This window comes from Cervus canadensis, chromosome 13 (genome assembly GCF_019320065.1).
Source record: "Cervus canadensis isolate Bull #8, Minnesota chromosome 13, ASM1932006v1, whole genome shotgun sequence".
Taxonomy (NCBI): Eukaryota; Metazoa; Chordata; class Mammalia; order Artiodactyla; family Cervidae; genus Cervus; species Cervus canadensis.
The window spans coordinates 55,088,932-55,100,989 of NC_057398.1; the positions used below are offsets into that span (position 1 = coordinate 55,088,932).

General features: G+C 43.4%; 1 protein-coding gene and 1 long non-coding RNA gene across 2 annotated transcripts in view; one reads left to right on the forward strand and one right to left on the reverse strand.

Annotated features, from left to right (window-relative positions):
• Positions 1–896: 896 nt before the first annotated feature.
• Positions 897–7,192, reverse strand: LOC122452346. The gene is made up of 4 exons (XR_006272658.1): positions 6,682–7,192; positions 6,165–6,314; positions 5,363–5,448; positions 897–1,348 (listed from the first exon to the last, which is right to left on the reverse strand). It is a non-coding gene; the product is annotated as an uncharacterized LOC122452346 (long non-coding RNA).
• A 67-nt stretch (positions 7,193–7,259) lies between these two features.
• Positions 7,260–12,058, forward strand: part of RAB3GAP2 (RAB3 GTPase activating non-catalytic protein subunit 2) — a 103,005-nt gene continuing 98,206 nt past the window's right edge. The window contains exon 1 of the mRNA XM_043485874.1: positions 7,260–7,507. Within this exon, the coding sequence (XP_043341809.1) occupies positions 7,393–7,507 (115 nt within the window). The 5' untranslated portion in view covers positions 7,260–7,392. The remainder of the gene's footprint in view (positions 7,508–12,058) is intronic.

The following is a 12,058-nucleotide window of genomic DNA, read 5'->3' on the forward strand; positions in this document are numbered from 1 at the left end:
AGAGGCTGAGGAATGTGATTTGTTTTTAAATCTGAACACAGAGCTTGCCTCGTAATATAGGGGTTCTCTTGTTAAGAAAAACGGAGTATGGATAATGGGCAGCTAGTAATCTCTTCCATGTGTCTTCTATTTTAAATATGGTGACCTCCTTACCTAACATGTCTTAAATGCAGTAAGGTTAAGAAGAAGGAAACTTACAAGTAGAATTAAAAAATAAATAAAACCAAAAATGAGCTTTTAGACAAGAGAGTGGTGGTTGCCAGAGGCAGAGCAAAAAGCATGAAGGGAGTCAAAAGATAAAACTTCCATTCATAAAATAAATCATAAAAAGAAAAATCATAAAAAAATCCAGGGGATGTATTGTACAGTATTGATGCAATGTACATCAAGGGGATGTAATGTGCCGCATGGTGATTTAATAACACTGTAATAACAGTGTAACAATATTTCTAAGTTGCTGAAAGTAGAGCTTAAAAGTTCCCAGTGCAAGAAAAAAACTTGTAATTGTGTATGGAGATGGAGGTTAACTACTTATTGAGATGATCATTTCACAATACATAAATATAGAATCATTATGTTTTACACCTGAAACTAATATAACATTATATATCAGTTATATCTCAAAAAAGTTATCAATAACACCCACACTCAAGCTATGGAGACTTAAAAGCACTATAGCACTCAAATTTTTTAGCTATTTTTAATCTTCCTTTCTTATGCTATTTAAGTAGATTTTGGTCTCATATAAAAATTGGAAAATATTGAAAACACATATATTTTATATTAAAAAAAACAAAAGTTCTTTTTTTTCATAATTGATAAATGCCAGCAAAACAAACAAAAACTCTTCTCTTTCCCTCAATAAAACATTTTCCCTTTGTGTTGTTGCTAAGTTGTGTCTGACTCTTTGCAACCCCATGGACTGTAGCCTGCCAGGCTCCCCTGTCCATGGGATTCTCCAGGCAAGCAGAATGGAGTGGGTTTCCATTTCCTCCTCCAAGTGTCCCTTTACCCAGAGTTAAAGACTGCCATAGTCTTTAACTGCCTCTGCAGCTGCTGGAAAAATAACCTACTTTTGAAGAGAGGTTACAAATTTTCTTCCAAGGATACAGTTTGGTTGATCCATAAGCTGATTATTTGTGACTTCCTATCTACTAAATGCCATCAGTTTGTCTCAGGGTTCACTGCCCTTAAATTCTTCATTGAAATCAACACAGTAGATTCAACTGTTCATGAAATTTTCTTTTCCCTCCCTTGGCCTCTCTGACATGGTTCTATTATGCCAGGTTTATTTCTTTGACTGCTTCTTTTCAATCTCCTTTTCGAGAGCTTCTTCCTCCAGGCACTCCTAAAAAAAAAAAAGTAACGCTCTCATTTTCTTTCCAGGACCCAATCCTTCTTACATCCTATGTGAAGTCCAATGACACTTTCACTCCCACCCTTCAATATAATGTTGTGTGAATGACCTCTCCAATCCCACATTTCTAACTTCTGTTTATAAAAAACATGTTTTCTTTTTTAACCTAGATCTTCCACAGACATTTTGAATTTAAGGAATCCAAGAATAAATTCATCCTATTCGTGTTAGAACTCAAATGCTTTCCTCTTCTTGCCTTCTTTTGGCTGCTAACATGACATTGCCATTGCCTTCTTGGGTCTAATCTTCCCTCCTCACCATCCATACCTAACCATGTACCAAAAATCCAGCTCCAAGGCAGCACCACCTTTCAATTGCCATTACTTCTCACTTACTATAGAATAATGTTATGCTGACACTTCCCCGTTGGCCCAGTGGCTAACACTCTGTGCTCCCAATGCAGGGGGCCCAGGTTCAATCCCTAGTCAGGGAACTAGATCCCACATGCTGCAACTACTGATCCCTCAAGCCACAACAGAGATCGAAGATTCCACGTGCCACAACTAACACCTGGCACAATCAACTTCCTAAATAAAACTGAAACCTTTAAAAGACAGAATAATGTTCTGTTATCTTGAGGTGTCTCTCTGCTGTCAGTCATGCATCATACTTACTGTTATCCATCATGCCATACCTCTTCAAAATAGTATCAATTGGCTATACCTTGCACACAGAATAAAGCTCAGATTCTACTATTTGGACTTTGCAGTTCTCTATAATCTGGATCCAATCTATTATCGCCTTTCATATTTCTTCCCCACTACTCCTTTTCCATAAGACAACCTAGCAATCAAAATGAATCTTCCCCGTATTTCTCCCATGGCCCTTTATGAGTACCCAAAGTCACCCACGGTACCCATCACACTCTGTTTTTTTAGAGCTATTTGTGCTTGTCTGTTTCCCTGCTTAGGTGGTGAATCTCTGGAGGGCTTGTTCTTATCACCCCCTTGTGCTCAAAGGAGCATCTTTAGTGGAATAAGATAGATGTTATCTTTTGTGGATGTTTACTGAATAAATATGAGCTGTATATAGCCTCTGCTTCTGCTCACAGAATTTGAAGTTCAATTCAAGGATGACCCTCAGCACAGCTATGAGGTAAGCCTTCACCGCTGCAAGATATTCCCTTTCAGGAACTTTCCTGGCAGTCCAGTGGTTAAGACTCTGAGCTTCCAGTGCAGGGAGCATGGGTAAGATTCCTGGTTGGGGATCCTGCATGCCACATGGCATAGCAAAATAAAATCAAATATACTTGGGAATTCCTTGTTGGTCCAGTGGTTAGGACTCTGCAATTTCACTGCTGAGGATGTGGGTTCAATCCTTGGTCAAGGAACTATGATCCCACAAGCTGGGTTGCCAAAATGTTTTTTAATTTTTAAAAGAGATTTCCCTGGTGGTCCAGTGGTTAAGACTCCATGCTTCCACTGCAGGGGACATGGTTTTGATCCCTGGTTGGGGCTCTACGGCTGTGAGGTGCAGCCACAAATTTAAATACATATATATAGCCTCTTTCTTTTACTTACAGATGCTCAGCGCCCTCTCATTCATTTCTGCCTTCCTTAGACCCCTTACTGGGGTGCCCACACAGACCCCTCCTTTGGAGCAAGCCGAATGCCCAGACCTTTTCCTTCCCAGTTTCTTACCAAAACTTAACACTTCTCTGAGATGCACTTCAGACTCCAATCTTTCTCATTCTGTAGATCAAGAGACTAAGGCCCAGCAAGGTGACATGAATTGCCCAAGTCCATGTGACCTAGTAGCAGGCCTAGCTGAGATGGAAACTAGTCTCTTGACTCTAAGTCCATTGCTCGCTCTTCCACATTAGCTGCCCACCCTGTCTCTCAGCCCCTCCAGTTCTGGCTGCTGTGAAAGATTGGCAAGGACTGGCCTCTAACGCATCTCTCTTTTTGCAACAGTTACCAGTGTTCTAACCCTCAGGAACAGATCCTGGGGAGAGCTCTCCTTCGTTCCCCTCCTGGCGATTGTTTGGTCAGTCTCTTCCTAGCTTCTGAACACAGAGACGCTGTCTAGGCTGGGATCCTGAAAGCCTGCACTTTTTCTGCAAAGCGCTTTCTCATGGCTGTGTGGTTACTGATCCTCACAGCATAACACAAACCTCCCACGCGTCACAGAAACCATGGCAGCAGAACTCCAGAGGCATCACCCTGCAGTTTCACAGCTTCCTGGGGCGGAAGAGCTCCATTCACCAATACGAGGTAATTTCTGTGAAGGGGATCTAGCATCCTTAAAAGCAGTCATGAATGAGTCTTTTCAGTACTACTTGGAAGGAAGTCAGGGACTTCACAATTGACACTGGGCAGTAATGCCATTCAACAGCAGCCGTGCAGGAGATATATGAACGCCTCGGGGCAGAACAAAGACCAGCTGAATCAGCCAAGGGCAGTTACTTCTACAAAGCGCATTTACCTGAATAGGAACTTGAAGGGTTTTCAAGGAAGGACACTGTATCCTTTCCCAAAGTGTCATGTGTTCTTTGCTCATCTTGTAAAACTAAGAATCGAAATTTAAATTTTATTCTAGTTTGGTCTTGGTGCCATATTTTAGGATTTAATCATCAGGGCTGATCCGAGGAAGCGTTGCATTTTTTTTTCCCCAGATGGAAAAACGAAGCACTGAAAGTTTGTCTTTTCTGCAAGATTTGATTTTAGAATTATAGGTCTTTGATGTTGAAGGAACTCTGTAGTACATCTAAAGTAAAAGTGAAAGTCACTCAGTCATGTCCAACTCTTTGCGACCCCATGGACTATACACTCCATGGAATTCTTCAGGCCAGAATACTGGAGAGGGTAGCCTTTCCCTTCTCCAGGGGATCTTCCCAACCCAGGGATCGAGCCGAGGTCTCCCACATTGCAGGCAGATTCCTTACCAGCTGAGCCACAAAGAAAGCCCAAGGATACTGAAGAGGATAGCCCTTCTCCAGCAGATCTTCCCGCGCCAGGAATCGAATCAGGGCCTCCTGCATTGCAGGCAGATTCTTTACCAACTGAGCTATGAGGGAACCCCCAGTACATCTAAACCAACCATATATTTTAGACATAAAGAACTGGCCCCTCATCTAATAAAATTATCTACTCTATCTTGTGAAATTTATTTTACATTAGAAACAGGAATTAATGGAGGAGGAATTTGGGCACTAACTTATAGTTGTTATATCGTTAGGACTGAGTGGGTACACAGGCCTGGCCAAAATGACCACTCTGGACTTTATCTGCTTGCCTTCAATTTCTTTCCATTCCATTTCCCATTGTACAAAGTAGATGACCACTTTAGGTTTACTTTGGAAAGTATGTGAGTGTCCACACTGCTTTATGGTAATATTAAAATAATTCCTTTATTATTTTAATAAATAGGCAATGAAAAATTAATCCATCTATCTAAGAAACAAATGAAAAATTTTATTTGAGCCGTATATGAGGATTATTACCTGGGAACGGCATCTGAGAAAACTCTTGAGAACTGTTCCACTAATTAGAAGTCAAGGCAACATTATATATGTTTTTTGAGACAGAGGGCTGGTAACATCAAATTGTTAGGGGAACTACCAACTAAAACTGCTTGCCCTGGCCCGGCACCATGGTAATCACTTGCATGAGTTATCCTTACAAAAGGAGGTCCTGGTTAGGAACAAGGAACTAACAAGCTACCACTAACCAGAAGAATTCAGGAAAGGTCAGGAAGAGAAACGAGACTCCAGCCCATATGTCTTGCCACCCTCCCAGAAACTTGCTTGCTGGAATCAATTTTGGCTGAGTGATGGGCACACCACCAAGAAGGACTCTGAGTCAGAGTGATTGGCCAGAGACAACCTGAAACCAACCAGATTACCGTAAAACCCAAGACTGTGAACCACATGGCAGAAGAGTTCTGCTGGGTTTCCTCACCCTGCAGCTCTCCACCAGGGCGTCCTTTCCCAATAAAGTCTCTTACTTTGTCAACACCTGTGTTTCCTCAGACAATTCACTTCCATGTGTCAGAGAGAGCCCATTCTTGGGCCCTGGAAGGGGTCCCTTTTCCTGCAACAAAATGACACATTATTGATAGCTTACATAATCCAGATCTAAGTGCCATGTGACCCCTTATGAGATCAAGAAGGAATGTTATCTTTTTCAGCTTTTACTTTTTATAAAAATCATTTAAATGTGCTTAAAGGGTCTTCTCTTTGAGCAGTCATGTATAGATGAGAGTTGGACCATAAAGGCTGAGTGCCACAGAAGCGATGCTCTCCAACTGTGATGTTGGAGAAGACTCTTGAGAGTCCCTTGGACAGCAAGGAGATCAAACCAGTCAATCCTACAGAAATCATCCCTGAATATTCATTGGAAGGACTGAAGCTGAAGCTCCAATACTTTGGCCACCTGATGCGAAGATCTGACTCATTAGAAAAGACCCTGATGCTGGGAAAGGGCAGGAGGAGAAGATGGCGACAGAGGATGAAATGGTTAGATAGTATCACCAACTCAATGGACCTGAGCTTGAACAAACTCAGAAAGATAGTGAAAGACAGGGAAGCCTGGCGAGCTGTTGTCCATGGGGTTGCATAGTCTGACACAACTTAGCAACTGAATAACAAAAGGTTCTTCTCGGAGACACACAGATATATTTGTTCATTAAAAAAAAAGAGATAAGACACACTCAGGATGGCACTGTGACTACCTACCTTGACAATGTGTGGGAAAATACTTTAAAAAATATGAAGTGCTTTGTAAAAGAAGTGGGTTATTCTACTTACCTTATGTACACATTCCATTTATTCCTCCAGGAAATACTTATTGCACATTATGTGCCAAGTCCTGGGACAGACACTGAATATAAAGGACACAAAATGACATCCCAATCTTCAGGAGTTTACAACGAAGTCTGTTCCTGAAACTGGCAACACCTCCATCCCAACAAAACAAACAAAAAAACAAGTAAGTGAGATTCCTTGTTATGCTATGTACGAATTTACTTCTTTTTTTCCTAGCATCATAATGAGTGAAGTGAGTGAAGTAGCTCAGTTGTGCCCGACTCTGTGTGACCCCATGGACTGTAGCCTACCAGGTTCCTCCTTTCATGGGATTCTCCAGGCAAGAATACTGGAGTGGGTTGTCATTTCTTTATCCAGGGGATTTTCCCGACCCAGGGATCGAACTCAGGTCTCCCGCATTGCAGGCAGGCACTTTAACCGCTGAGCCACCTAAATAGTTAATAGCTTACTATCCATATCAACCACCATAATTTTAAGCTCCATGGAACAAGTATTTCACCTCTTTTGGTCTCTGCTTTATACTCAAAGCCTTGCGTGCCTGACACAGAAGAGGAGCAATGTTATTTGTTGAATGGACGGAGAAACGAATGAAAGAGCAAATGGATGTCGAAAAACAAGAGTACAATACAGTATAATACGCACAGTATTAGGCGTGCATAGCGTGACGAGAATTTATATGAGCCGTTTAAAACTAGGCTTGACAGCGCTGACTTCCAGAAGAGAAATTAATCTTTTCAAACTCAGATACTTGCATGATACCGTCCCCCACTGGCCTGGCAGTAGCTTAACAGGTATTATTCTCTAGCAGGCCATCAAGAAGACTGGTTAAATGACTCAAAGGCTGGCGCGGACAACGTCCAATGAGGTCACCTCTGGCTAAGAGCCAGAATGAATAAAAGGGTTCATCCCCGCTACGGATGCAGAACCGGGACTGAAGCCGGATCCTGGCCTCCACCGCGACGTTACACCCCGCAGGCGCCGCCGGTCACGTGATTCGGGCCGCGCCCGCCAGGGCGCCTGGACTGTCTCGCGCACGCGCAGCGCTTCGGGCGGCGGAACCGAGGGCGCTGACAGCTTCCGGTTTGGTTTCCCCGCCCCCTGCGCGGCTGAAGCTCTCCGGGCTCCGCGGTGGCGGCTGGAGCCGCGGCGGGGTGGCGGGGGCCAGGGCGTGGTGAGGTAAGGTGAATGCCCCAGCGGGGTTCCCGGAGCCATGGCCTGCTCCATTGTCCAGTTCTGCTCCTTCCAGGACCTCCAGGCCGCCCGGGACTTCCTCTTCCCTCATCTGCGGGAGGAGACCCCCAGCGGCGCCGTGAGGAGGGACCCCAGTAAGTGCCCCCGCCTCGCCGCTCCCTTCCCCGCCTCCGCCCGCGGGACAAGCGCGGCGGGCTCGGGTCTCCTGCCCGCCCCGGCGCTCTTAGTTCCTCCCTTGCCTCCCCTTTCCTCTCCGCGCGGATCCCCTGCCGTGGGTCCTGAAGCCGCGTCCGCCTGCCCCGACTGCGTCGGTGTTGTCTTCCTCTCGCCTAAGCCACTCCGCCCTCTGGCCAAACACTGCGTCTAGCTTGCTCTGCTCTCTGCTTAGCCCACTTCCCCACCCCCAACTCCTAGTTTTCTCTCTGAGTCTCTTCTCCGTCTCCCCTTCCTCCGGCCCGGGGTCCCCGGTTCCACACCGCCTGCCCCGGGATCGCATCCTCCTCCCCACTCCTCGCCAGCTGTCAGCGCGCTAGCCTGGTTTCGCCTGAACCCCCAATGCTCCTCCGTGTTTGGGACTGTGTGGCCTTCTGCTGCTTCCCTTTTCCGAAAGTGTCTGCCATCGCCCACACTCTGCCTTCTTCCATCCCCTTTCTTCCCATTCAGGTTTAGAAAATAAGTGATTGACAAGTGAGAGACTTCTTAGGTGGTGAGTTTGGAGGCTCCCAAATAAAGGAAAATAACCTGTCGGGGAGTGAGAAGCCACATCAGGAGTTAAAATCACAGCAGCTTGGCCATGAAAAGTTAATGAGATGAGAAGCCTTCTGCCTGTTATTATCATCAAACAGTGTGACTTGCCCACGTAGTGTAAAACTCCAAGTCTGTTTATTAGCTGCCGCAGAATTCCTCAGAATTTCCTACGTTTTACCTTTTCAAGAGGCTATGTTTTGTGTGTCAGTTGTTTTGTGTTTCCATTTTACTGCAAAGCCGTATGTCCAAAGTTACTTTGTGCTATATTCGAATGGTGATGAAAAGCCCACTAAATAAGTTTCTCTCCGTTTTGAAAATTTAGAAGGTATCAAATCACACCTGTTTATGAATATTAGCTCTGTGCCGGTCGATGGTGCTGCCAATCAAGTGAGACTGATGGTCTCTGTCCTCTTCAGGAGCAGTATAGTTTACTGGAACAAATAAGTTAACCCCTACCGTACAGTGTGAACCATATTTATACATATGGCACTAGGAGATACAGTCCTTGAAGTGGGGGTACTTAAGTCTGCCTTTGAAGTGGTGCTTAGATGAATAGGGGAGAGGGAATAGCATGTGTAGCAGAAGGGAGACCTGAAATGGCATGGTATTTGGCTAAGAAAGGCTGAATGACTGAAGAGCAGGGTGTGAGGAAAAGAGCCTTAAAGGTAATAAGGAGCATGATCATGAGAAGCCTTGGGAAGGGAGTCAGATGCATCTGAAGACATTAAACAAAGGAATGATGTGATGAAATTTGTACTTAATGGAATCGGCAAAGTTCTTACATACCTGTTAAGTGTGTTGGCAGCAGTATGGAGGAGAGATAGGAAGCAGGGAACTTCTTTCTGAGGATATTTCAGTAACCCATGCAAAAGTGATGCAAGCATGGACTAAAGTAGCTTCAGTAGGACTTGAGATCAGCGGCTAGATCAGGAAGATTTTAAGATAGAATCTGCAGGACCTAATGAAGATCTGGTGCTGGGGGTTGTAGCTGGTGAGTGAGAGGGAGGTGAGGATGCCTTTGGCTTTTGACTTGGGCAAGAGTTTCTAATGAAAGGGAATGAAGGAGATCGGTTTTGGATCTTTTACATCTTAAATACTTCTAGTTTGTCCAGTTTTAAATGTATGCAGTGTCCAGTCGAACAGGTCTAAAACTTAATAAAGATCCCTGGCCTTGAGGTGTGAACTCAGGAGTTACCAGTAAAAAGTGTCAGTCCATCTCAAGGGTTATGAATATAGTGAAATGAATGCAGGCCTGAAGATGTAACCATAGAGGAGCACTGAAGTTTAAGTCAAATAGAGGTGAATGGGAAGAAGACTTAACAGAGAGGAAAACTAGGTGAAAGTAATGCCGCAGAAGTGAGAGAGAATCTGATGAAAGGGACGAGTGGTCAGTAGTTGTGAATGCAGCAGAGATCAGCTAAGATGAGGATGGAAAAGTGTTCATTGGCTTTGGGAGGATGGAGGTGACTAGGACCTTAGGACAGTTTCAGGGGAACGGCAGGAGAGGAGTTAAAAAATAAATTTGCCTCTTCCAAGGACCCAGGTTGTGAACTATGGTGGACATAGGACTGTAGATAAAGGATGCAGAGGAAAGAACACATTTCCTCTATCCCATTGCCACTCCCCTTGTCCAGGCCACCATCTTCTCTCACCTACTCAGTGAAACTACTCTTCTTTTAATAGATCTTTCTGCTTCTACTGTTGGTTTTGGTTTTTTTCTTATGTATGATAGTTTGCATCGGCTAATCCCAGTCTCCCAATCCTTCGTGCCCCTAGCCCCCTCCCCTGTGGCAACCACAAGTCTATTCTGTGTCCGTAAGTCTGTTTTTGTTTTGTAGATATGTTCATTTGTGTTGTATTTTAGATTTCACGTGTGATATATGGTATTTGTCTTTTTCTGAGTTACTTTGTTTAGTATGATCATCTCTAGGTCCATCCATGTTGCTACAAATGGCATTATTTCATTCTTCTTAATGGCTGAGTAATATTCTGTTGTGTGTGTATATATACATATGTATTATATATACACACCACATTTTCTTTATCCGTTCATGTCTTAGTGGACATTTAGATTGTTTCCATGTCTTGGCTATTGCAAATAGTGCTGCTGTGAACTTGGGGTGCATGTATCTTTTTGAATTACAGTTTTGTCTGGGTATATCCTCAGGAGTGGGATTGCTGGTGGGTCATAAGTCGGTTCTATTTTTAGGTTTTGTTTTGGTTTTTGTTTTTGTTTTTTTTTGAGGAACCTCCATACTGTTTTTCATAGTGACTGAACCAACTTTTATTCCCACTAACAGTGTAAGAAGGTGCCCTTTTCTCCATACCCTCTCTAGACTTGTTAATTTGTAGACTTGTTAATGGTTTCTTGGAGTTAGTTCCAAAAGCTGTCAAAGTGAACTTTTAAACAATTTAATCATAACAGTCTTCTCTCTATAACTGTCTGTGGTTTCATTTGCAGTTAATATAAAATCCAAAGTTCTCGCATGGCTTAAAGGACCATGAGGCGCCACTTCCTGCTGCTGCTTGTACCTCATATTCTTCTCCCCTTATTTCTTATGCTTCAGACACTTTAGTTGTTAACGCTGTGATGTGCTTAGTCGCTCAGTCGTGTCCAGCTCTTTTCGACCCCATAGACTGTAGCCTGCCAGGCTCCTCTATCCATGGGATTCTCCAGGCAAAACCACTACAGTGGGTTGCCACGCCCTCCTGCATGGGATCTTCCCAACCCAGGGATCGAACCCAGGTCTCCCTCATTGCAGGCAGATTCTTTACCGTCCGAGCCTCAAGGGAAACCCACCAAGCTCATTTGTACCTGAGACCGTTGCCCTTGCTCTTGTCCCCACCTTGGATGTTCTCTGCAGATCCTTGCATGCTCAGTGCATCTTGGAGAGACCTTTTTTGAGTATGTCATCTAAAAGAGACATCACTGTTCCCCTTTTCTCATTTGTTACTTGCAGTCATTTCATCTTGTTTATGTTCATCACCAAGTCTATATTGTCCAGTATGGTCGTTTCTTGCCAGAACTAACCGTAGAAATGGGGCAGTTGCTGCTGAGGAACAGAATTTTAAATTTTACTTAAATTTAATTAAATTTAATTAGTCAGATATGGCTGGTGGCTGCCATGTTGTATGGCACAGTTATGAATGCTAAAATGTGAGCAGGTACAGATTGAATACTTGTGCAGGGTCACACAGTGAAGAGTAGCCATAGGCTATGAATTTGATCCAGGCGTTTGGGAATATAATCATACCCCAGACATCAGCTTAATGTATCGTATGCCTGTGGGTTTTCAAATATGATTTAATTTATTACCCTTTTAAATAAAATTCTTTGGTATATGTATGTTGGTATTATTGCGGCTGCTAGCAATTCAAGTGGAAAATAAGTGGAGAAAGAACCTCTTAATCAGTGAACCCCTTTGCCAGATCTGTATTTTACAGTTAAAATGGTGCTTTAATTTAGAAATGAAAGTCTGAAAAATAGCTTGTCCTGTTGTAAATAGTTTACTTGGAATTCTTGGAATGACTGGTTTACAGATCTCAGTAATCATTCTGGCCATCTTTTACAAAACATCAGACTTTGTGAAGAGTTCATTATTAAGAAAATCTGAACCTACATTTTTGTGAGGGTGAAAATTTACATTGTAAAAACGAAGTGATGTGGTATTTGGTTTTGCTTTTCTTCACTTTGTTAGTGTTGTGAGTGATGATTTTATTGAGAAATAGAAATCATGAGATCATTTTATTTAGCTTATATAGTTTTGCTTTTAGTATGTATCTTTTTAAAAAATATTTGTTTGCTCTTGTTGGTTGCTGCATGACTGATCTTCTTTGCATCATGAAGGATCTTTCGTTGCAAAGCACAGATTCTCTAGTTGTGACACTCAGGCTTAGTAGTTGGGGTGTGTGGGCTCTGCTGCTCTGCTGAGTGTGGG